Genomic DNA, 25,906 nt, shown 5'->3' with positions numbered 1-25,906 from the left:
TACTAACATATTGCGAAATTGTAGCTATTTTACAGAACTCGATACAAATTGGCTGCACCAATGGGCCCTAAATTCGGCGAAGAAAATGCTTCGCTATGCGGCCTCACCAAAATGGCCCGGGCCAGCCTGCAAGAAAAAACTTAGGGTTGCAAGAAAAACCCCAGCTCCTTTCCTTGTATTGTCGGAAATCACTGTCTCCCCTCCCTACCTTCGCAAGTTTGCGCCTAAACCCTAGCTCGCTTCCCAATGGCGCCGAAGAAGCGCAAGGCCGATCCCGCCGAGTCCGCCGACGCTGCGGAGGCAGCCGCCGGCAACCACCGCCAGGAGCCAGCGCCCTCGGAGCCCAAGCCCCGCGCCACCATCTACTTCCCCATCACCGACGACCCGCCGGAGCCCGCCGCCGAGGAGGACGAGGAGGATGGCGCTGGCGAAGACGAGGACGACGTGGAGGACATCGGCAAGCTGCTCGAGCCACTGTCGCGGGAGCAGCTCGTCGCGCTGCTCCGCACGGCGGCGGAGACGAGCCCCGCTACGATGGCGGCCGTGCGCCGCGCCGTGGAGTCGGACCCCGCCAGCAGGAAGCTCTTTGTCCACGGCCTCGGCTGGGGCGCCAGCGCCGAGGACCTCCGCTCCGCCTTCTCATGCTTCGGCGAGCTCGAGGACTGCCGCGTCATCTCTGACAAGCAGTCCGGCAGATCCAAGGGCTATGGGTTCGTCCTCTTCCGCTCCCGCCGCTCTGCACTCCGCGCCCTCAGCCGCCCCCAGCTCCAAATCGGGGGCCGTCTTGCTTTCTGCCACCTCGCCGCCTCAGGCCCCGCGCCCCCAGCTTCTCAGTCTCAGAACCCTAGCTCCAACCCAAACACCAATGCCAACTCTAACTCCAATACCACCACCAATGCTTCTGGCTCATCATCGTCGCAACCTGACAATATGCCGCGCAAGATATTTGTTGGTAATGTGCATGCTGATGTGGACGTGGACCGCCTATATAACTATTTTGCACAATTCGGTGAGATTGAAGAGGGTCCGTTTGGCTTTGACAAGAACACTGGCAAACCAAAAGGATTCGCATTGTTTGTTTACAAGTCTGTGGAGAGTGCTCGCCGTGCTTTGGAGGAGCCAATGAAGAATTTTGATGGCAAGACGCTCAATGTGCAGAAAGCCATAGATGGGAGGACCAAGGGCTCATCTGGAACGAATACAAATGCTAACTCCAATCCCACTACTGCATCTGTGGCTGCTGCTGCAGCTGCTGCGCAGATGACTGCTCCTGCCACTGCCGCCATTAGCCCATATGATCCATCGGCATATGGTGCCACTGCGGTTCCTGACATGAGTTTTGCACAACAAGCCGCTATGCTGGGATTTGGTGCACAGCAACAGGCATTCGCTCAACCCAATGCAATGCTTGCCATGATAGCGGCAATGCAGAACCCAGCTGCACTAGGGATGACACCAGCCATGTTTGCTGCTATGAACCCAGCCTTCGCCGCTGCTGCTTTAGGTGCAGGCGGGCAGCAGGCACAGACAGCTGGTCTTACGGGCTTTGGAGCTCAGGGTTTTGGGACGCAGGCATTTGGAGCTGGAGGTGCAGTTTTCCCAAATGCAGCAGGTGTTCAAGCAGCAACAGCTGCATATCAAGGAGGTGGGGCTCCTCCTGGTTTTCAAGGGCCACCTGGATTTCAGGTTGGCCAAGCAACTACCCAGACAAGCACTGCAGTGGCAGCAGCTGGTTATCAGGCTGGGGCAGCTGGGCAGGGCCAGGTGCCTGGTGCTCAGATTGGAGGCACTGGTTTTCAGGGTGGATATTGACAGAACTAGGTATATCAACTCTCATCACTGTTTTATGACCCACCTTTGCTATTATTGCTTCGATTTCTTTCATTCTCTATGCATTCTTTGTTATTTGTTGATCTTGTTCTTGCAGTCATCTGATTATTTTCTTTGTATCTTAGTTTGGCATCTGCGGGTCGTGGTTCGTTCATGTGGTTTTGCATTCGGATGGCTTTTAAGTCTATATTGGTGCCAAATTGTTGCGGAAGGCTTCCTGCTCTTGAATTTTACAACCGGATTTGAATCAGATGTGTTTGTAGCAGTATTTGAAGGAGGAACTTTCTTCAAGGATTATGTTGTTTTATTGCCTAATATATAGTGCTATTGCGACTTCATTATGTACTTTGTGGATGTGTACTGGGTTTCATGTACCTAAATATCCTTATTTTGACTAGTTGTCTGTTACTTGGTCTTATCAACCATGTCAAATGGTTTTGTTGGGCACAATCGGAGACATTTTAACTGCAGTTGCTGTGCTGTTTGGAGGTATGGGTATTTATGGCTTTTGCTTTAAGCCTGGAAATTTCTTCTGACGTTGGATTCGATGACCATGACTTTAAGATCTTAAATGAGTTGCAGCTTTGTTGCACTTTTAAGTTTATTTTTAAATTTGCTCAGTGTTTAACATTAGCCGTGCAAAATAGCTTGTTAGTTAAGTGTTTTATATAATCCCATACGTAAAAGAGATGGTTTGGTCTGTGGGATGGTTGACATATGGTATCTCCGGGAATTTATTGTTCATACCTTGAAATATTTTGGAGCTCTTTCTTGTGTCAACCTTATTGTGACTCTGGTCATGCCCTGACACTTTATAACTGGATTACTAATTACTTTAGCATCTTCATTTTCTCAACTACCCCACTTTATGTTGATTTTTCCATGAATTGCCTATGCGAGGATATACTGTTCATATATGCACAATCAGAATTTGGAAAAAACTGTTTTTTCGATCTTCCTATTAGACTCAATAGGACACTAAAGTCTAAAGGTCATATTACTAGAATTTATTCTTACTGCTTGTAGATTACTGCGCTGTTGACCTTAGTAGTGTTAAATCATCGTGTGAATCATGAATTAGGCAAGGTAAAACTGTCAGGTGGATGAATATTAATAATTTTTAATTCTTTTGCATGCAACCATGCTGTCGTTTTATTTTCAAGACATGAAAGTAGTAGTATTGTGAAATTATTATGTCCATTTCATCAACAGAGTTATTATTACTACTGATGATCTTATATCACTGCTCATTGTTGTCTTATGCCTGCTGTGTTTGAAATAATACAGTTGACACTTGGCACTGACTAATTAGTCAAACATTGCTTGCAAAATTGCAATTTCTAAAACGCAGTACTAGTTCCACTAGAGTCGAAAGCACACTTGGAGGTAATTAGTGTGCAGAGGCGGCATCTGATCAGCAGTGGCAGGGGAATCCCAAGTCCTCTGTTCCTTCTGACTTCTAATGTGCTGTATGGCCCTGGCCAGCCTAGGTTATCTTCTGGTTGGCATTTCTGTTATTTAATTTTCTTATTAGGTTCAAATACTAACGGCACCCTCTGTTTTGGGCCCTTCACTATCACATCCTCTCTCTTCTGAAACTGTCGGAATGGTAATTTAACTGTTGAGTAAAAATTAAGAGTCATTTATCAAGTGATTTCCGCTGAATTTGGGTTGCTTGTCTCTCGTGAGACTTGAGAAGTAGTGAACCAAGTGATTGATTTGCTGGAGTCCAGTAACTAAGACATACTCGACAAACGTGCAGTGGTGCACTGACACTGCCCTTCAGTTTGTCAAGTGGTCATCAAAGCAGAACGGGGCCAAGCACCCATGGTTGCTGGGCCCTGGTTCCGCCCCTGAACAGTGCCAAACTGGCCAACTTTAGTTTAAAAATATATTCGATAAATTTCTGACTATTAATTTGCAGAGAACCATAGCCTGCCAAAATTTTGCAGGTGGTAGACCATTCTATTTTTCAGTTATCTTCTGTGGGTAAATGTCACCACAGTTGGTAGCTAGCAGTTCTAAATGGTTATTGACTATTGATAGTTTCTGGGATTTGATAATCCATATTTCCCGCACAGAACAATTGTTCATTTGTTATTTGGTCGCTTCTAGTTTTTTCTTTCCCGGACTTCAACAAAGTGCCTTGAGAACATTTGTTCAGTTTTTTTGGGTCGCCTGCATTTTTGGCCTCACTGTCAACAGAGCTACTTGTTCTGATAATTACACTCTTTTGTGATCGAATGGCAATAATTCTTTATATCTACTTACTGTCATGATTATGCTTTTGTGTGCTTGACTGTCTCGCTAACGGTTGATATGTTATGTTGAAATTAATGTGTATACATACTTAAATATATTTGCATTCTTATTATGGTATATATCTTATATAAGCCTCAGCCTCTGTTGAGCACATGATCGTTGTTCGTATACAGCAACCTGTTTGATTGATCTTATTTCAGAATTATGTTTTGACCTGGTACTCCAGGTCCATTTGGTTCTTTAGGATTTTTAGAACCCCCCCCCCCCCCCACCCACCCAGACACAGCTATTAAAATCAAGTATAGCTGATCTCTGTCAACCTAACTTGCTTGGAACTGAAATGCTTTATTTTCTGCTGTGGTGGATCTGTATCAGGATGGCCACATCCAACCAATGTTACCCTGTTTCCTGACTGATGTTCTAATGAACTTTTTCCCCTGATTACGATCATGGATTCTCTCACTTAATTATCGGCATTTCAGAAATATTCAGAATCTGAATCCTAGTGGGCATGCTTTGCGTTGCATGAACTACTTATGGTTATGGTTTGGCCTGGTTTTTTTTTGCCGATGGCTCCCAATTCCAACGGGTGTTTTCCTCTGTAGTCGGTTCCCACCTTCTACTTGCATGAACTACTTATGGTTATGCTTTGTGTTTTTTGCCGATGGCTCCCAGTTCTTTTTTGCCAATGGTTCCCACCTACTCGCTGTGGTTTTCCTCTGTAGTCGGTTCCCACCTACACGCAGGATTCGAATACCGTTTGTCATCCCTGAGATGTTAATGACGTATTAGCGATGATCCTTCCTTCTCTGTGAGCCTGACCTGTGATTGCCAAGAGTGCCGGGTGGTGCCAGTAGGCCTGCTAATGGGTCGTTAATGACGTTGTCGCGTTACTCTATTGTTTGGTGGCGTGGATGATAGAGCATCGCACTGCGGACAGCCTCAGTGCCTTTTGTGCCAAGAAGAATACATCAGAATGTCGATGATGGTATAGTTGCACTTGCACGCTGAGGAACGAGTTAACGTTCTTGCTCCTTGAGATAATATGTTTAGTTTATCGTGCTTACCTACTGGTCCGCTACACTTGCGAAGTTCCTTTTTGTCTTGGCAGCCTATTTGCATGAGTAAAGGGTTTTGTTGGTTCCACACCCTAAACTTAAGTGACTCACTTTTAGTCTCTAAATCATCTCCAATAGTTATGTAAACAACTCTCTAAATACGAATTTAAGAAGTTTTCGAGAAAAACTCTTCACCAACGTTTATGTAAAGCATGTATTTAAATTTACAAACTCACTACAAAACCCAATTTCTTCCTATATTTATGAACCTCGTTGGAACTCTCTAAATCAATGTTGGTTCTAAATCCATCGCGAAAACCATATTTCGGCCACCGTTTTGTGTCGTCCACCGTCCCATTGACCACAAATCTATCTCCAGTGTCATGTGTTGTGTTGTCTTCATGCTGTTGCTGTGACCTTTTAGTCTTCTATCGACAACTTCGACCTTCTAAGATATTATGGAACATTGTTGATGTGGTAGTTGAATTAAAAATATAAATCATGCTTATTTTTTTTGTTGATATGGACAATTTTAAAAATTAGCAACCAATAAATACAGAACCGTTGGAGCACACATATTTTTCTATTGCTTAAAATGATTTAGCAACTTCTTAAATCTATAATTTAGGGTGCTAAATTTACATAACTATTGGAGATGCTCAAAATTACCAAAAGTTGTGACTAAATGAGGCTTCTCAAATAGAAAGTTTCCCTAAAGTTTAGGAGGGTGTCTAATAGCGTGTTTGGTTTGAAGAGTGAGGTAGTCTATCATTTTCTCAGTCCTCACTTTATTGTTTGTTTGTGGAATGGAATGTATTGATCTATCATCATTTCAATCCTTATAAGTTAATAATTAGTAATAATATAAGAAATAAGTTTATTCCACTAAATTTATGTAATAGACTCATAAATTCATAATGCACCACTTTATTTAGAATGGATTGATTCTTCTACCCAAACATCCCCTAAAGAACCAAATACCGCTGGTTTGATTTGCATGCATCAGTATTGAATCTAGATTCGTTTCTTACAGCCTTGTTGCATACTTGTTATACCGTAGCATGTTTGTGCTCAAGCATGCTGTGAGGGTGTGACCTCGACATACAAATCCAAACCACCAGTTTCTGTTGTATGAATTTCTGTTTCTTCGGTGTTTAACTTTGTTCTGAGTGTTGATCGTTGTACAGGGCCCTCCTATCTGTGGTGTGCCGCCGGACTCGAAGATGAGCAATAAGCTTGAACCTGTTGATGCTGGCGATGAAGATGATGGTGACTCTGGGCAGGGTGAGGAGGGCATCTCAGCGGGCGGAGGGATATGACAACCTAAAGGGCAACGAGAACAGGAGAAGCGAAGAGGTGATGCCAAGGAAAACGGTGAAGAGGATTGAGGAAGAAGTGGAAGACCAGGAAGATAGTGGCGGCAGCGGCGACGACAATGGGGATGGCCATGACGAGGAGGGTGTACATGAGGAAGGTGGCGACAAAGAGATAGATGATGATGACGACGACACACTCCAGCCCCTAAAGAAGCCGAAGAAGTGAAGATCTTCGCTCCGATTAGTTACCATGTGCTGAAAATTTAGGAAGAAGGAGAAAATTAGTTTATTTTCACCTAAATTTCCTCCGATCTCCAAGAGGATTTGAATTTCTAAACTATCCTAAAATGGCTCCACACGTTCAACAGCACGTGTGTGGGCTTGTAGGAGCTTTATGATTTGAGGCAATTAGGGAGATTGAAATTGCCTTTTTCATCCCGTATGGAATCAAACGATCAATGATGCAGCCCTGGTTGCCTTCAACTTCATTAATGGTTGCCTTCAACATCATGGCAGCTTCATGTGAATCGTACGTTTGTACTATACCTTCAAATCTCAACTGATGTAACGGAATTCTGACAGGATACGAAAAACGCTGATGCATGGTTAGCATTGGAGGAAAGGAGAGTGAGTAATATGGAGAAGAAAGTGGATCTTCGGCGAAGAATGTTGGAGCTAAGAAAGATGAGCAGATACGAGGTTAAGTTACATTGTTACTCGATACCGAGAAACTGACTCCGTTGGCTCGTCGCTACTACATCAAGAAGCGAAAGCAGATAGCCGCAGCGGCTGGAGTTAAAGTTGACGATGAGGAGTGACTGATGTGAAGTACTAGCTGTTTTACTATTGTTTATCCTTTTACCTTTTATTTTTAGGGCTAGTTTGGAAACCCTATTTTTCAAAGAGATTTTCATTTTCCTAACGTCCCGTTTAAATCATTAGAATTGAATTTCATTCTAATACTAGTAATTTTGGCATATATCAATTAAGCTAATTCAGTTTTATGCAAAATATATTTGTATATTATTATTAGGAAGATGTCGGAGATATTTAGGTGCTACATTTTTGCTATAGAAAAGTGAGACGAAGAATGTCATATAAGTTATAGAGTAGAAACAAATTCTACTAATGCATAAAATCATTTCACATCATCTACCCTATGAATTTGTGATAGGCTTATATCTGAACTTTGAAAAGTGATGGAATGTCAAATTCCAAACTAAATAAGTTACTTTATTGAATGAATTTCAATTCCTCTAAAATGAAGGGATCCAAACGCTCCGTAAGAGAAATTAGTTCATTTTCTCTTGGTAAAATAGAAATCCCATAAAAAATGGGGTTTCCAAACTAGCTCTTAGGAACGTTATTGTCTTCTCTGTGTAAAAATGTCTAGCCAATTGGAATCATGTCGTAGCAATTGTTGCGTTGGAATGGTCTGATTCCAGAATCAGTGCTCGGACTGGTTATTGCACTGTTGTCTTTCCCTATGGCAATTGGCAATGCAGTTTGCAGATTCAAACCAGTGGGCATATGTGTTCGTATGTCTTGTTGGGTTTGCATGTTGAGTTCACTTGTGCCAAAAGCTGTGCTTCACTTGACTTGCTTCTGTCCTCGTGTATCGGTATGCATGGCACGACAAAGAAATATGGCACTTCGTGTGACCACCCACCTTATGTTTTTTTTCTTTCAGCTATTTTCATGAAATCATGGCAACCCTAACTTGTTGGGTGGAGTACACTAGTACTACCGGAATCCGGCTCTTTGTCGGGTGCTAAATAATTTGCCGAGTGTTTTTCGGACACTCGACAAAGAAGTTTTGTCGAATACCAAACAAAAAACAACCGGTAAAAAACACTATGTTTTGCGATTCTTAATTTGCCGAGTGCTTTTCTTTGTCAAGTGCTTGAAAAAATATACTCGGTAAAGAACCATTTATTGATAAAATGTTTACCGAGTTTTTTTACAGAGTGTAACACTCGTCAAAGACTTTGCTAAGTGCAAAAAGGTCTTTGCCAAGTGTTTGGGACACTCGGCAAAGAAGTTTAGTCTGGTAGTGTAGCAATGCATGTGCTTATTGTGAAACATAAATGAGTGCACTTGCATTCTCAGAGTCACTGATTGTTGCTCTAACACTATGCATGGAATCTATTATGTGCATTTGATCACAGTGTGCATAATTAAGTTAGTTAAGCGCGAGTTCGGTACACATGTGCATATGAGAGTTCGCGGGTTCGGTACACATGTGCATATGAGAGTTCCCACACAATACACAGAAACAGAACATTGCATACATTTCACATGTCCATGATTCCCTACCTACTAATGAATCACTTACTTGTACATGACCCATCTAAACCCACGTCGGATAAGTTACATCGACAAGGAACCCCTAGGTACCACGTTGGCAAGCACATAGTCCATATCGATCTTCTCGTAGCTGTTGTTACTTTGTGAGACGTCAACAGAAATAGTCATGGTCAATCTCCAAAGTGCACATCAGAGTATGGTTTTTTAGGAAATCAACTTCATCGTCTTTTTTTCTTGCAAACTATGAATTTCCACAACTTCTAGATTAGCCAAAGAGGCATCTTCGCTTCTCCGGCTGATAGGTTGTTCACAAGCAGTGGCGAAGGGAAGGGGTCCAGCACGGTCCATGGCCCCTTTCACCAAATTCTCTCTCCCTCTCCCTACATACACTAAACGTTGTGTAGCCATCAGAGTATGATTTTTATAAAATCAACTTCATCGTATTTTTTCTTGCAAACTATGAATTTCCACAACTTCTAGATTAACCAAAGAGGCATCTTCGCTTCTCTAGCTAATACCTTCTCGTATTTTCAACTAAAATAAAATGTAATATTTATTTTTATCATTTTAATATCTGGTACATAGACTATATGTTCACCTCAATATTAAATTATTTTATAATTATGTGGGGTGGATCTATCATACTAGTTTAATAGCTCTCATGTGTCGCTCAACCATTATACTGCTTATAAGGTCTAGTCTACATTGACTAATACTATTAAATATATTTGTATGTCGTCACAATATACATGCATCGTACTTGAAATTACAAAGCACCACACAAAAAACAACATTTGTATCCTCTAATCAGGCATCTGCATTTTAGGACAGAGAAAAAGAACACACGAAGGAGGCAGAGGAAGAATGCACCTGCAGGAAGCGGCGAAGGGGTGCTGGCCGGCAGGGGCTAGGGCACGAAGAGAGCAGAAAGTTAGGTCGCAGTAGTATTGGAGACTGCTTATTTTAGATTATAATCTGTAGCTTAAATAATAGAAAATAGATAGATAGATTACGAAATCAGATTATGTACGGTTGTTTGATTCGCTGTCTCATTTGTCACAGTTTATCACATTTAAAGTTAGATAAGTTTGATCATGTTAGATGTGTTTGGTTTGTAGCCACAATTATGACAAAATTTTTCTCATACTTAGATCCAACTCATCAATAATTATAAAATTATGACAAGATTTTCTTAGGTATGACGAATTGTGGCGTATGATTTAAACGTCTAACCTTATACATGTGTCGAAGTGTAGCATAAAATATGTGACATAACACTTTAAGTATAGAACCAAATAGACCCATAATCTAGGGGTAATCATTTGAGTTTTTTTGGAAAAGAACTACCAAGGAGAAATTACCTTTCATTGGTTACCCAAAAAATATTTCATTTATTTTTCTTACTTTCGTCACATAACACATGACTAAAATCAAATACTCAAAGTTCTATAACATGCTCTTCTATTTTAAACTTCACTCAATCCGTAAATTAAACTGTGTAAACCTATGGACATTTTCTGGAATTCCAAGGCGCCTAACCTTTACTATCCCTGACCTTTTCTCCGAGCGTTCATTCAGGAAGCTGCCCGGCGACGCGCCGCTCCCCCGCCTCTTCCTTGCCGCCGCCGCCGCCGCCGCCGCAGACGCGCGGCACGGGGCGGTGCCCGTGCAAGGCGATCGGGGCCGTAACGCTCGACTGCCCCTCCACCTCCTCATCCTCACCCCAGCGGTGAGTAGAACAAGGGGCGGTGGTCTTCACTGACATCGCCCACCATGCTGCGCCGGTACGGGCACTGACTCTGGTCTTAACACACTACAAACTAGGGTTTCCATGCCTAATGCTCTGTTCTTCCTGCCACTGCAGGTGCATGCGGGATCTGCGCTCGCCGCGGTCTCTCGCGAGGGTCTCCAGACCGATCTCCGTCGAGGTACGCGGTTCCGTCCCTGTTGGTTGTCAGTCGATCAGGTTGTTTGTTCTCGTTGTTGTCTGTTATGTTAGAATATTGGTTTTCCGTTTGAGCTTAGTCAGGAGACTTTTGAATTGGTGAATTAGCTTGGTAGATTGCTGCTGCCTTCGTTAGTTTGAAAATGCTGCTAAGGCTGGTAATTGTGTATGGTGTAACGGTAGGGAATTCTAGAGTTTCCGCATTTTGAGATTGAACTAAATAAGCAAGGATTTTTTCTGAATATAATGATGTGACAGGTGTGGTGATCCCCTTGTTCACCAGCTTGAGAAAATCCCAGGATTTAGGATGATCAGGAGACTCAAGCTAATAATAATGTCTACTTATTGGTTATGAAGTAATATCAATCCCATTTCATGTTTGGTTCATGTATTTAATATTGGGATGCTTAAGTTCATGTCATAATGGATTTACTGTTGGTGACTGGCATACTTATCTCCATGCAGATTATTGAAATATTGAGAAGCTTTATTTTCTTAATCAGGAAAATATATTTTCTATGAGAGTTTGCAGCTGTTCCCTGCTGTGCCTGATTGTTGTAATGTTATCGGTTCCTGTTTTAGTAAGCTTTGGATGGAGTTATTTTAATTATGATACTTGAGCTCATGCAATGGAATGCTATATACCACTCGGATTGGAGTTGTGTCACATGTGGCCATGTTGTTTGTTGGTTAATCACTTAATCCTAATGAGGTCGGAGATTCTTTTATCTTAGTATTTTCTTTTGATTTTCCATGTAGAGCACCGAACCTAATCCTGCTGTAGTTATTTTTTTCCTACTCCTTTCGTAAAGTTTGTCTATATAGTATATGTTCAGTGGAACTGACAAGTGACCTATCTGGTCCAGAGTCCAACATTCCTTAAATCCAGAAGCAACTCTACAAAGGCATCTCCAAAGAGTTCACAGAATGCTGCCCCAGGTCCTCAAGGACAACCTTCTCAGTCGGGAAGTAATGTTTCAAAGATTGTTCTTGGAACTCTTGTGGTTGGTGCAGCAGCTATGGGTGCACATCAACTTGGTTATATAGATCTTCAATTTAGGGACAAGAAATTTCCTTTTAGCTTAAAGAAGGAAGATGTCGTAAAGGTGTATGAAGATCTGAAGATTCCTTCTGAGCAGAAGGTTGACCAGACACAAAACGTGTCAGGACAGAACGCCGAGATTGTTCAAGAGAACAATAATGAGGCTCATACTCCAAAGGGCGTTCTAAATGACGGGATGGGGGCACTAGAGGTTCCAATCAATGAGGATCAGCTTGTTCCTGCAGAAGAAAAGAAATCACAAACCCTAGCCCATGAGACACATCCAGTTCCAGATGAACATGGATCTGATACTAAAATGCCATCTGAAGATTCTCTAGCTGTTGAGATAGAGACAGTTCCCATCGATGCTAATGAATCTAGCGAAGTTCCTCATGAACAGCAAACTGATAGGATAGACAGCACAATTCCTCCTACACAGTCAACCCCAACAACAGTTAGTACTTATGATCACCCCACAGATCCAGATGCACCAAAGGTATATGCATATATTCCTCTATGGTCATTGTTGCCTTCTTATCATAACATTTGCATGTTTTCCTAGTTCCAAATTGGCACTTGAACAGATTCTGAGTGTAACATGGATTCTATACTAGGTCCTATTGGTCTTATTAAATTCCTAAATTGCGGAAGGGCATCTACCTGAGTTGGTTTGGTGGTATGAGTAGTACTCCTCATGTTCTGTTGACTCTCCGTGGGAGTGAATTTTAGGCTATAGTTAAAAAAATCCCCACGCTCGTCCCCAATCGTGGTCATTCTCACATGGGATACTGTATTACTTTTTATGGGTGGGGCAGGGGTTCAGGAATTTTCTCAACCTGCGTGAGAGGTTCTTCTTAATGCAATACCTAGGAGTTGTCTTACCCCTGCAGGTCGAGTTTTTTAAAGTTTCTAAAACTTGCAAACGAAATTCTCTTGCAGTTTGGTTTAAAAAAACATGTAGGTATGCCTTATATAGTGTGCATGCCCCACAGTTTATTGATGCATTGATGCATCTATGTTTATCGATGACTATTTAACTTGACCAGACATTTGGCACTCTTGAACAACATTTTGGTTGTGAACTGGGTTTGATTTATAGGACTGTTAATTTGAGTACCGGAGTTGTTGGTTTTTGTCAGGAGGATCCCACACAGTTTAGGTTTACATTGTCATAAATTATTTTGTTTCTGTCTTTGCTTCAGCATCCTCCATTTGTAGTATCCATGTAGCACAGATATTGAGAAACAATTCTGTATTACTATCTTGATTTTCAATTGTTGATGAGGTTGTTTCTGATTCTTGAATCGGCCCTTGTCTGTAGGATCTCTCAGGAGCTGGTGCTGTTGAGCAGAAATCTCTTGCTGAGACATATTTTCTGCAAGATGAACCTGATGTTTCGAAAGATGCAGTAAGTAAAATGTTCTGATGTTTTTAGACTACAATAATATGATAATGGCTTTCTATGAACAAAGAAGTGTGAAAATAACTCAGACACTTAATTGATAATTCTTCCATGTTCTTTACTTGATTATCCTTTTTCACTTCTTTTTGTTGGAAAACCCAGACCATTAAGGAAAAAAGAAGTGATGAAGTTATTCGTGAAAAAACTTCTAAAGATGGTAAGATTGTACTTGATATCATTGAGGCTATTCATGCCGCCGAAAAGAAGCAGGCAGATGTAGATGCATACATGTATTCAGAAGAGAGAAGAAAGTTGAAGGTGTGATATTCATTTGTATTTTATCTTTTTGCTTATCTATTGTCTTTATTTGTTGATGATATAAGGTTCAACACAAGTTTTACCTTTGTGGTTTACACTATTGTTTTCCTCACTTATATTAATGTCCATAACTTGTGCATTTTAAGCAGTTAACAAACGACTATTAAAACTATTTCCCCCTAAATTAGGCATTGGATAGTATTGTTTTATGTGCTATGCTTTGCATTTTCTTAGGAGAAGTATGAAAAGGAGCTGAAAGACACCAGGGCCAGGGAACTGATGTATGCAGAGGAGGCAGCAATTCTGGATAAGGTATGAAGCAGACATGGTTTGGTCCATATTAGGTTTCGTTAAATTTCAAAATGTACATAATACTACCTTTAGTGCCTTGAACTAAAGCTTTGGCTGGCATAGTGCCATTGCAAAATTAATTAGTTATAGCTATATCGATGCTATGTTTTCCAGTGGCAGTCTGGATATTTTTGAAAATACCACAATTTAAAGTTACTCTCATTATGATATGCATGGTATCTTCACATTATTCAATGTAGGCTATAAGTATACAATAATCTCTTGTTTGCATCGAATTTCTGATAAATTATTTACTCATGTCATGTTTTTTCAATTATCTTGCTGTTCTCAGGAGCTAAAGAAAGAGAAACTGAAGAATGCTGCTGCATTAAAGGAACTGCAAGAAAAAGCTGAACAAAAATTGCAGGATGAGCTGCAGAGGAAGGTTGTTAGATTTGATATATGTCTAAGTTCTCTTCTCCATATATGCTGATTCATTAAGTAACTGAACTTAGTACTATTGATTTAACAGGATGAAGAAACAAGCCAACAAATTGAGAAGGCCCAAGAGATAGCTAAAGCTGAACTTGCTGCAGCTGTTGCAAAAGAGAAAGCATCCCAGATTGAACAGATTGCTGAAGCAAACCTTAATGTAAGGACTTAAATACTTAATGCAATTTTGTTTAGGGCTGCGCTCTAAATGACTATTAGAGGTTTACCTGATGTGAACTAGCTTAAAATGCAAATTGGGCCTACTGGCACTGTGGTGCCTCTCAAACTGGCCTTTTGCAGTTTGCACCTCTGATTCGCAGAGCGGAGGCCTGTCTAACTTAAATGATTAAGTTGGTGCACATGTGGTTGTGAACTCCCTGATTTAGAGTATTATGTACTAATTTGGATTGTACTGAATACTAGTAGTGGCAGTTTCTGCTCACACTGCTTCCCTATCCAATCGCTTTTCATTTTGAATGTTCCCGTTTCCCATTCTTACTCAGTGATTACTATTAGGATGTTATGTAGCAGTAGCACAATGACTGGATGCATTGATACTGATATAGGTCAGCATTTCTGACTCTTTTTCTACATCATAATATATGTTCTGGATTATGATGAACACATATTGTTGTATCCTAGACAGCTTTCTCAATTCTCACAGATTGTTCTAAGTCTACCATTCAAACATTGTCTAGATGTTATATTCAGCAAATGATTATTAGAGTAAGCAAATTTGATTATATATATTTTCTGTGGCAGTATATATCTTAAATTGCTAGAAAAACAGGTTATGCACAGTTTCTGCTTGCTTGCACTTGGTTTTAACCTTATTTTGTGCTTTGATTTCAGATTGATGCGCTGTGTATGGCATTCTATGCACGATCTGAAGAAACTAGGCAGAGTCATTCAGTTCATAAGCTTGCTCTGGTAAGTTAACTTGAAGTTCTATGTGCTTGCCTCGAAGTTCTAACTATCGAAAACTTTATGGTCAACTTAGAGCATCTCCAAGAGACTCTTTATATCTTTACTAATTTAATAGAGATTTTAATGGAAAAAATACCATCCAACAGCCTCTTCAATTAGATATGCAAATATAGACACCCTCTATTCCGGATTTCTCGCTAGCCAAATATGAAGAATGATGATAGCTCTCTAGACTGCGCACAAGATATAGAAAAACTGTTGGAAGAGTTAAAGATATAGAAAGCGATCTTTACTAAAATGGCTCTCTAAGTGGTAATTTAAAGAATATATTTTAGAAAGGCTCTTGGAGATGCTCTTATGCTCTTTTTTCATGTATCATAATGATAGAATTCTTTATTTCCATGCAGGGCACTCTTGCTTTGGAACACGCTTTATCCAGTGGATCACCAATCCGATCAGAAGTGGAGCTATTGCGTAAATCTGTTGAAGGCATCGACAAAGATTCACTGTTAGAACTGGCTCTTTCATCACTCCCAGAAGATGTTTTAGATTATGGATCAGATACCATGATGGGGTTGAAGCAAAAGGTATGCTCTTTTTTTGTGTGTGAAAACAAATGGTATGTTCTTTGCGATGCAATGGAAATGAATGCATCTGTTCATACTCTAATTGTGTATGTGACACTACACCAAAATGTTAAACTATTTTTGTGTAAGACAGCATCTTTATTATTCTGAATGTTGGAACTAGAATACTTATAGTTATTAAATAGAATATATAACATTCCCAATGACAATATACTTTTATGCAGCGAGCAATTGTTATGAAAATAAATGCATAGTGAGTTGTTTTCAGAGTGCAATGGAACTAGAATACTCTTGAGGAGGGAGCCCCCTTAGCTGCTAGCTAGTCGGACGTGGTGTCTTGTTTGTTGTTTTCAGAGTGAGTTGGTGTCTTGTGTTTGGTGTTCAGAGAGTTTTCCTCCCTGTGTACTTGGTTTTTTATCTTCCTTAATGAAATGACACGCAGTTCTCCTGCTTCGTTCAAAAAAAAAAATGCATAGATTTTGGTTTTCTGCGTCCTGACTGGTTAGACTTCAATCAGACCATTCTCAATGCACAGTTTAATCGCACCGTTCCAAAATGCATAGATTTTTTTATTTGGCTGGTTCATCATGGCAGATGCTGAACTGCGGACAGACTCGCGAAACGTGGTCTTGCCCATCCTGAATTGTGCCTGTTGTGTGACCAGGCACCGGAAACTATCAACCATCTGCTTGTTGATTGTGTCTTTGCCAGTTCTGGTTCGGGCTCCTTAAGTTGGGTGGGTTGCAAAACCTTAGTCCGCAGCAAGGTGTTCTTTCCTTTGAAAGTTGGTGGAGGAGCACAGTTTAGCAGTGGCAGGGCAGGCTAAAAAATTCTTTAACTCCATCATCGTGATTTTGGATGCCGGGATCATCTGGAAGCATAGAAATAGATGCATTTTTTAGGGCTGTATTCCGAACCTTGTGGTGGTTCTTCAGGCTGTTAGGGAGGAGGTAGATCTTTGGGCTATAGCTGGCGCCAAAGCCTTCCGCTGTGTCCAGGCTGGGGGTTATCAACATAGTGTAGGGCTGGGTTGAGTGCTCTTGTCTGTTTATTATGGAGGTGTTATGTATGCTATTTTTTGGCTACCGGAGGCTATGATGTACTTGGTCCTCTTTGGACCTTCTTTCTTCTGCTTAATATATTAATACGCAGCTCTCCTGCGTATTCAAGAAAAAAACATTTGTCTAGGAAACAGTGTATACCGTGTTTCATCCTCATGAAACTCTCTCCTCTCCCATGAAACCCTCTCATATCTCTCTTCATTAAATTGCATGCCATTTCACCTTTCTTGCCTATGTGGCATGCCATTTAATGAGAATGAAACTCTTATGAAATACCCATTGAGAATGGCCTCAGGATAAAAAAATTGTGAACCACAAGTTTTTCCGCGTTTCTTGTCATGAATGCTTGTTGAAAAACTTCAGTTTGGCTACCCAAAAGCTAAATGCCTAAATTAGTGTATATCTTTTTTCTCCTTCAGTTTAACTCCTTGAAGGAAACTATCAGACACTTCAGCCTTCTACCAGCAGGCGGTGGTGGAATCCTGGCACATACTGTTGCTCGAGTTGCTTCTTCAATCAAGGTAAATGCTAAAGAAATCATTTCTCTGACCAGTTTGATAAGCGACTATGCCAATTGCGTGTTCTACATTGGTGTTCCTGGAATATATTTTTTCTGTTACTGATGTTCTTCGATCTTTTAATCAAGAATCGTCATACGATCTGACAAATGATAATACTGAAATCTGTAGCGTATCTCATTTCTGCTTATAGGACAGGCCGACAGGTACTGTGTTGTGTCACTGCCACCACTTCCGGTGGCCCTAGCGGGGCCTATTGGAATCTTTGCGCCATGCTGTAGTTGTTATCCTTGGAAATAGTTAAAAAAAAAAGGAAAACCCCAGGATTCAGGAAATAATCCTTCAATTCAAAGGAGCCCTAAACTGAGCTGCAATATTCCATCTTTTTTCAGATTAAAGGCGATAACTCTGGAGATGGCATTGAGTCTCTTATCAACAAAGTAGAAAGGTTGATTGTGGATGGAGACTTGATTACAGCGGCCGATGCCTTGGAGCAAGGGTTACATGGAACTGAAGCAGAGGAGATAGCTACCGAGTGGGTGAAGCAAGCCAGGAAACGAGCGATCGCCGAACAGACCCTTGCTCTCCTTCAGGCGTGTGCTTCTTCGACCACGTTCTCATGATTTTGGCCAGACTTTTTTTTTTCTTCCTTTTGTTTGCTTGGATTTGCCGGTTTCAGTACTCTGTGAAAAAGCTTGTTTTTCCCAGACCATGTTGAAAATGCGTGGATGGTGAACGAGAAAAATCAGATACAATACTATAGCAGCCAGCCAGCCACTGGGTCTCAAAGTGGGGGCCCTGCCTAAGTTTTTCATCGTGTAAACAAAGCTAATAAGTTTTGCCCTGTAGCTACTTGCTGTTCGTGACATTTTAGTGTCCAGTTAAAGCAATGTTTTTTTAATGCAATTGCTGAAGGATTCCTTGCAGATGTGGTCATGTAGCAGTTCTACAAAGGGTCAGTGGACACTGAATAAGTCTAGTTACAGCTTGTTTTGTTCCACCCAGCTCAACTAAAGTTTAGTTTCTGTCACTGAATGTTTTAACGATAATTACGAATATTGAATATAGTCTAATTATAAAATTAATTATACAAATGAAAACTAAAAGACGAGATGAGTTTAATAAACCTAATTAAGCCTATATTTTGCTAAAGTTTAGTCACTATCATGCTGAATGTTTTAACGATAATTACTGATATTTAATACTGTAATAAAAAAGAAAATATGTGCCAACACATGATAACAATCATATACTCCCCTACACAATGCTCAAAATAACATTCTTATTACTATGCGAATTTCTTTGAAGATTGACCTAAGTTGTGTTCTTCATGTAGACATGTAGCCATCGTCTTCTATATAATGCATTTTTCTCAACACCGTTCATGAAGAAAACTTCGTTAGCTAGAGAACTTCATGAGCTCATCCTTTCCTGTTGACAGACGATTTTGTGAATTGTGACTGTAGAAGATGGCGGTGTCCTTTTTTTTTTGTCACTCTGGTCAGATGCAAATACAAAGTGTTTCAGTTCTTCTGATTTGTATACAAAGTGTTGCTAAGTTTGATGGGCAACGAACATGAACAGTAGTATGATACTTTACTGTGAGATCAGATGCAAATACAAGCATCGTAGTTAATGTTGCCTAGATCTAACGATAACCATCAAAGTCAAAACTCGAAGAGAGTCAGGCGTTATGCCCTCTCTATGGCTCGAAGAGATCAGCTACTGCTAGCTAGACTGAGATGAGCATGTGCATCCCCAGTTACCCACCTTGAAGCAAGTGAAGTATACACTAGCTAGCCCTAAGACTTGGCGCCACCTAGTGCCTCGTCTCACACCATTCCTAAGCAAAGCAAGCTCACTTCTCTTTCCAGAACCGAAGCAACCGAAAAGGAGACCCCAGTTTCTTCAAGCAGCCGCTGTCACAGCATTTGCCCCGTCCTGCAGTAAACAGCACCACAAGATCCTGCGCAAAGGGTGTCGAACTGCCAATAAGAGGGTGCATGCACAGAGGAGGAGCTAGATGGAAGCAAGCAAGCATAGGCCAAGAAAGCACAGAATGGGCAGCAACAAGAGAGTGCCCCCGTACCTCCTGCTGGTGCTGCTGGCCGTCGGAGCCGCCGCGGTGAGCGTCGGCATCCTGCACAAGATGAGGGAGCGCCGCGTCCTCGCCGTCCTCGTCCAGGAACGCGACCAGCAGCTCATCTCCTTCCAAGTCCTCCTCGAGGTATTTGGATATGCATGGCTAGCTTGCATGCATCCGTGTGTTTGCATGAATCACAATTGCGTTTCTAACCGATAGATGTTGCTTGCTTGAATGTCTGTTTCTTTGTGCCTGCGCCTTTTGACTGATCAGACTCCGTCAACTACTAAGTACTCTTAAGCAATAGGCTATGCGAAACATGCCACTAGCTGAACTGGTTCTATGATCTCACTATCACTCTTTATATATGTCCTGATTTTAACTACTTATTTGGGAACAAATTTAAACTGGGTTAAAAAATCTTCAAAATCTGCCGAGATCTTCTCTATCACATAATTTCTAGAGGTTGTCTTACCGTTATAGTGGGTAAAAAGTTTTTCTAAGCAATAGGTTATGAGTTGAATCTACTACCTTTATTATTCAACGATTTGCAAGTTGTAACATGAAACAAATGCTCATAGTAACCATCTGAAGTTCTGAATAACATAGTTCCACCTATACCCAAGACCTACAAGACACTAAGGTACGTAGTGTTTGGTCCCTGAGCATACGAAAGTCGCTCTGCTTGTAACTTGTTGTTGTTTAGATTGGTTTCGTATAGAATGAAGTGACTCTCAAAAAAGAATATTGTGCTCGTACCTTGAACCATTCGGTTCCTCCAAAATCTCCCGGATAGACTAACTCCTGAACCAAACACTACCTAATAAAACCACTCTGTTAGTACAACACTAAAAAAAAGAATCTTGTCGGAGTAAATAAGATTTCTTTTATAAAAAAGAACTTCATGTCCCCCAGATGCATGACAGAACATAGTGCTATCAAACTAACAATTCAGCACATTGTAGATATATTTTGGCCCTTATACGGAGATTTCTTAATCGAAACAAGGATCTCAGACTACACGTATTCAACTAACTTCAAACACCTTCAGGTCTCTGGATTACATAGGGCCATTAAGCATAGTGCACTAAACTGAGTGCTGCGCGCAAAAATATGAGTTAACAGAATACGCCAAATAGATTAAAAATGCATTGTTGCATAATACTTCAAAGTCAAGATCTATCAATTAAATATAGAGAATTGCCTATAGTGCTTAAATTAGGGAATTCTTGTTATCACTAGTACCGAAAAGACCTCTATCATAATGGTTAAAACTTTCGAGTAGCATCTCTAGGTCTCAGGTTCAATCCCATCCCAAAAGGACGGTCATTCGGTGTTGTCATGACAGAACCATTATATTGCCAATTTAGGATGTATGTAAGCATAAATTTTGCATGTGTTTCAATGGAAACATGACAATTTACGGAGAGCAGGAGAACGATTCCCACATTGTAAACAGGGCCTTGGAAGAAAGATTAATACAACAAAACCACAGTAATACATGTGCGGAATCTTTCCATACCCAAACTATGAATATACTATCAAAACATACGATGCCTTCATACGTTAGTCCATACAAATCACCCACGTGAGGATTTCAATGTTGACATTATTTGTAAACATACATCACAGTTTAGTTTCAAAATGCAAGTAGCCAACTAATTAAGTCGTTATATTCAATTGAACATCCTGTTATTCTGCAAGTAGGTACTGAGATTATTCTGCCAGTACGTACGGTCCAGTTGTTGAGGTAAACTGCAATAGCTGTAGCACTTTAGAGCATTCTATCTGCCTTTTCTGTTAGTGTGTTCTATGAATTATCTATCCAACCTGTTATTCAAGAACATCTCATCAGCCAAATATTACTGTCTTGTTTTTGACAGAAAGAAAAAGAAATTAATAAAGAAATGAGGAGGAAAGTGGATGAACTGGAAGCCAAAACATCTGCCCTAAGTATTGAGAGGGCAGAATTGAAAAACAAGCTCATGGATTCAGAAACTACCACCACATATCTTACCAACACCCAGAAAGAATTGGAAGCAGCTCTTGTGGAGAAAGAGAGCCATATCAACCAAATGAAAGAGAGTGCAGCTGCTGCAAACACAGACCAGACAACAACTATAAAGGAACTCCTGCAGCAGAAAGAAGCTGGGCCTGAGCTTGACAAATCCGAAAGTTACAGTGATTCGATTCCTGCTACATCAGAAGATAATTCCAACAGTAATACAATATCAGAGAGCAGACACAATGATGAGAGCATTGTAGCGGGAGCAAACACCGAAAATGCAACTTCTGAAACTGTGGTACTTGACAAATCTGAAAACTCCAGTGATTCCATACCTGTTCTGGCAGAACAGGAAAACTCCATCAACACAAATCCATCAGATAGCAGCCAGCAGGATGAGAGCATTGTAGTGGAAGCCAGAAACGATAATGCAACTTCTAACCTTGTGGTACTTGACAAATCTGAAAACACCAATGGTTCTGTACCTGTTACAGAAGAACAAAATTCCTACAGCACCACTGCATGGGAGAGCAACCAACAAGATAACAGTTCCTCACAAGAACAGTTCTTAAAGTTAACAACCAACATAGAAGATGGTCATCTTCAAGAGAACAAAGGTGATGCCAATGAGCAATCAGATGATACTCCAGAGGGAAGCCATTCAGATAAATCCGAGCTTCAACAGGGGAACCAAACACTGATAGACAACCAGGAAGCCAGCAAAGAAGAATCAGACAGCACAAGACAGGTGGAGAACCCTCAAGATGAGGCCAGCAACCACAGCAGAGAAAGTAAAGTGCTGGAGAAGGAAAATGAGAAAGAAATAAATCGTGAGGGCACGAGCTCAGAAGTCAGCTTGAGTGAAGCCAGCCAGAACAAAACGCAAGCAGTGGAACCTGTTGTTGACCCCACGGATGTAAACCCCAGCACATCCACAAATAATGAGAGAAGAGAAACAAGCAAGAGACATAGAAGGAGAAGGTCTAGATCTAGAAGGAATAGGAAGGCCACTGTTGAGATAGATGCCACAGCAAACCCATGAACTTTGGATTGGAAAAGGCATACTCTGAAGAGAAATAGAGAAGAAAGAGAATAATATATGTACAACTACATTTGTCATTTTGTAGCTGACAGCAGCATAAGTAACATTATTTTCATAATATAAATGGATTCCTTCTGTGAACTTGATTATGTACTGTATTTACACTTTATTTTGCCTGCAAGTAACTCATGTAAAGTTCAACCACTAGTGATGAGGTCACAGTCTCTCATTAAATGGATGCACAGATTTCCCTCATATTAAATATAGAATTGATGAACTTATTCCCACAAGATATGTGTTTGTATTTGCAAATAAGCTTTACCGTCCTGACACAAGATGTGAAAACATTGAACAGTAAGAAAGACAAAAACAAATTAAGGTAGAGCCGCAAATGAGATCAGACTTTACTTCTCAACATGTATAAATAAATAAACAGAAAAGGGCTTAGCTGCCATAAGTCTTTAACATCCAATAAATATGGATAGGTAACACAAAACTTGTTGTAACACATCAATAATTTAAAATCAATTCTACACCATCTCCATTCTGTGGCTATGTCTCACCCAAAAAATAAAAAATGGAAAAATTACATCGATGGTCGCAAGTTATGATCTGTGTAGTGGATGTAGTTCGAGTAGCAGCCTACTGCATAGCGGTCTCAGCTCATGTGCTGTTTACCTGTGGCTAGAGATATGCAATTGTTGTGCTCCATCAACTACAGATGCTATAGACATCCACTGATGTTTTGTCAGAGATTGTAACTTGAGAGAAAAGCCAACTGATTTAACTACAATGTTTCCGTGTGGCAGTTGGAGCATGTGCTCGGAACATATCTACCATGAAGCTTACAAAAATTCTAATGTTGATACACATCAATCAACGCATGAAGCACTGCTGAATCAAAGGGTGTGAATAGTCCACATAGTTATCCCAAAAGCTCTTGTACTTCTCCATTCCGATTTTGAGCCATGGCTTCATATTTCCATTGTAGTGCAGTACTGCACCTTCCTTGATAGTAGCAAGATCCACATTTGTGTAGCCAAGTCCCAAGACATGCCATTTGGGATCCAATGCTTCAACCAAGCCATAGAAAGCAAGAAGTCCAGGTGGTAAAGACCCAAGCTTCCATAGAGTATGATCAGCATTGCGCTCCTGCCAATAATGATATATGCCTGTCACATTCTTGTTCCTCCATTCAACCAGATCAAGCACGTTCATACCAAATGCCCAGCCGCAAGCATCAGGGTCAAAATGAGCACGGATTAGAGGATGGGAATGGTTAAGATACTTATGAAATCTGTGGAATGTCTCCATGCAAGTCTCTACAGCACCCATCACATTGCCATTGAGGTTGATAGTAAACAATTCTGATAGGTCCTTCTGAACAACGATATCATCATCAAGAAATACCACCTTCTGCAATTCAGGATATATTTCTGGAATATAAAACCTCAAGTGGTTAAGCATTGATAAGTACTTTGGGTTCCTGAATTTAATTGGTGTTCCACGACTACCACTGCCAGAGAAGTAGAACTTCTGTGTAGCAGCATTCTGTAGCTGTTTAAGAACGGGAACATACGATGCATTGAGCCAGGTAAAGTCCTCCACCTTTTGTATCTCCACAGTGACCCCTCTGTAGTCATTCATGCCAAACCATGCCTTCATCGGAGCATAGTTCAACTCATCAGTCACTAAGTGAAAAACAACCTTGTCAGGGTGCCTCGAGTTTATAGCCGTAGAATTAACAACAACTGAAACAGCAAGGATGTTGTCTGAGAAGACACAAAAATGATAGAGGCTGTTATCCCTCAGATTGCTCTGCACTGCTGGGCTCCTATCCGAAAACTTCCTCTGAAGCTCGGGACTCTTAAACCATTCCATGGTTAACCGGACACCAAGGCAATAAAGTCCCTTTGGGAGGTCCTCAGCAGCAATCTGGCCATATTTTGTGCTTTTCTCCACCTCAACTTTCGACTTCTCCTCTAGGGACTGAATCTGGCCTTTCAACTTCATGATTGTGATACTGCTGTCGTACCGAAGCTGCTGCGCCTGGAAGAGCAGCACCGACATATCCCTGATCGCCTTCTCTGCTTCCTGCTCCATCACCGTGCCCCCATAGGCTGCAGCATGCGCAAGGATGCTCTGCGCCCGCCGTACCTGGGCACTAAGCTCCGCCACAAACTGCAGGTTGTTGGCCTCCTTGGCAACGACGACATATGTTTTGGCTAGATAAATCTGGTCCATGAGCTGCCTCGAGAACGAGCGGGCGCTCAGCATTTCGTCAGTCATGTTGAGCGCATCCGTGATTCCCTCCAGGTAAGTTCTCTGCACGCGAGAGGAGAGGTTTGAAAAAAAAAAGGTTGCAGATGCTACTCGCTAGCGCTCATTATTCATCTTTCAACAAATGCTAGCACTAGACACAGCTTAAGCAGATTCAGCAGGTGCAATGGCTACTGACTAAAATTGGCATGCCCGTAGTCAAACGGCCAGATGACGAAACGATCCACTAAATGCGAAAAATGCGACGTGCTTACCTGACGGAGGAGAGGTGAGGAGGTGGTCTCAGATCCGGAGGACGCGGCGGAGGTGGACGGCGAGGCGCCGGGGTCGGGGGAGCCGAGGAGGACGGCGAGGAGGAGGACGCATGCGAGGGCGAGGAGGAGGGAAAGCGCGAGGCGCACCCACCACGGGCGCTGCTGCCACCGGCGCTTGAACGAAGGCCGCCGCTGGTCCAGGAACGGCCGCCGCCTCATCGGGCCGCGCTCTCGCCGGCAGGGCCGGGCGGGAGGCGCCGCACCGAGATCTGGGACGCGCTAACCGTCGCGCGCGCGTGGGGGAGGGCTGCTGGATCCTCTCGCCCGCCCGTTTCCTTCCTGCCGCGCCTTCAGATCTCGGACTCAGAGGAGCAGCACGGCCGGGCCGGCAGCGTCGTCTGCTCGTCGTGCTCTTGGACCGACGTGCCTTGCTTGACTGCGCTGCGACTTGTTGATCTGCCTGCCTGCCCGTTCAGATCCAAAGTGGGCAAAGTTACCGCTTCGTCGATGCTTTCTCTTCACCGCGGGAACAAAGCAACGGAGACGCTTTTGTCCTTTTTTTATTTTACTATTTAATTTCAAAAAACGGTGTAGGTCAAATTTTGTAACAATGGCCACACTGACAATGGAGTTGTTTGTTTCAGCTTATAGATTATACTAGGTGAGTACCCGTGCGTTGCGACGGGAGTAAAAAAATTATATGAAATATATATAAAGCTTAGTTGATGTTTGATTGTAGTAAATAAACGTAGCCACGTGATAGAATGTTTTATAATTACTTGTGTCAATAGAGGGAACTTTTTTTATTGATTCATTGGTACGTTACTTAGTTGATGTAATGAATTTCAATTGTATTCTTTGCAGTGACTAAGCTACTTAAGAGTCC

At 41.6% G+C, this 25,906-nt stretch overlaps 5 protein-coding genes and 1 long non-coding RNA gene across 7 annotated transcripts; 4 read left to right on the top strand and 2 right to left on the bottom strand.

Moving 5' to 3' along the window:
* Positions 1-80: 80 nt before the first annotated feature.
* LOC100281694 (uncharacterized) lies at positions 81-6,993 on the top strand. Of its 2 annotated transcripts, none has more exons than XM_008663680.4 (2): positions 81-1,821; positions 6,338-6,993. In XM_008663680.4, the coding sequence occupies exon 1, from the start codon at positions 247-249 to the stop codon at positions 1,810-1,812; it is 1,566 nt and encodes a 521-aa protein (XP_008661902.1). In that variant the 5' UTR covers positions 81-246; the 3' UTR covers positions 1,813-1,821; positions 6,338-6,993. The 2 variants fall into 2 exon arrangements, with proteins under 2 accessions (XP_008661902.1, NP_001148086.1); NM_001154614.2 differs by lacking the exon at positions 6,338-6,993 and adding an exon at positions 1,956-2,244 and having other exon boundaries at positions 186-1,821.
* Positions 6,342-6,993, top strand: LOC103642100 (protein MAK16 homolog). Its single transcript, XM_008665418.3, has one exon. It carries the CDS (start codon positions 6,399-6,401, stop codon positions 6,690-6,692), a length of 294 nt encoding a protein of 97 aa, XP_008663640.1. The 5' UTR covers positions 6,342-6,398; the 3' UTR covers positions 6,693-6,993.
* Positions 6,994-10,328: 3,335 nt separating this feature from the next.
* LOC100383507 (Formation of crista junctions protein 1) lies at positions 10,329-18,281 on the top strand. Its single transcript, NM_001176155.1, has 12 exons — positions 10,329-10,557; positions 10,638-10,701; positions 11,585-12,256; positions 13,082-13,168; positions 13,325-13,480; positions 13,715-13,792; positions 14,124-14,216; positions 14,304-14,423; positions 15,116-15,193; positions 15,598-15,777; positions 17,258-17,359; positions 17,749-18,281. Exons 1-12 carry the CDS (start codon positions 10,547-10,549, stop codon positions 17,977-17,979), a joined length of 1,872 nt encoding a protein of 623 aa, NP_001169626.1. The 5' UTR covers positions 10,329-10,546; the 3' UTR covers positions 17,980-18,281.
* A 192-nt stretch (positions 18,282-18,473) lies between these two features.
* LOC103642097 (uncharacterized) lies at positions 18,474-21,420 on the bottom strand. The gene is made up of 3 exons (XR_560651.4): positions 21,175-21,420; positions 19,446-20,259; positions 18,474-19,322 (listed from the first exon to the last, which is right to left on the bottom strand). It is a non-coding gene; the product is annotated as an uncharacterized lncRNA (long non-coding RNA).
* On the top strand, positions 19,171-22,635 carry LOC103642098 (dentin sialophosphoprotein). Its single transcript, XM_020545771.3, has 2 exons — positions 19,171-19,583; positions 21,323-22,635. Exons 1-2 carry the CDS (start codon positions 19,380-19,382, stop codon positions 22,484-22,486), a joined length of 1,368 nt encoding a protein of 455 aa, XP_020401360.1. The 5' UTR covers positions 19,171-19,379; the 3' UTR covers positions 22,487-22,635.
* Positions 22,636-22,912: 277 nt separating this feature from the next.
* LOC100382003 (uncharacterized) lies at positions 22,913-25,377 on the bottom strand. The gene is made up of 2 exons (NM_001174770.1): positions 25,021-25,377; positions 22,913-24,811 (listed from the first exon to the last, which is right to left on the bottom strand). The coding sequence occupies exons 1-2, from the start codon at positions 25,237-25,239 to the stop codon at positions 23,363-23,365; spliced, it is 1,668 nt and encodes a 555-aa protein (NP_001168241.1). The 5' UTR covers positions 25,240-25,377; the 3' UTR covers positions 22,913-23,362.
* Between the last annotated feature and the right edge of the window lie 529 nt (positions 25,378-25,906).

This window comes from Zea mays, chromosome 10 (genome assembly GCF_902167145.1).
Source record: "Zea mays cultivar B73 chromosome 10, Zm-B73-REFERENCE-NAM-5.0, whole genome shotgun sequence".
NCBI classification, from domain to species: Eukaryota; Viridiplantae; Streptophyta; class Magnoliopsida; order Poales; family Poaceae; genus Zea; species Zea mays.
Note: the sequence above shows the minus strand (reverse complement) of the source record. Positions and strands in the feature narration are given on the sequence as shown.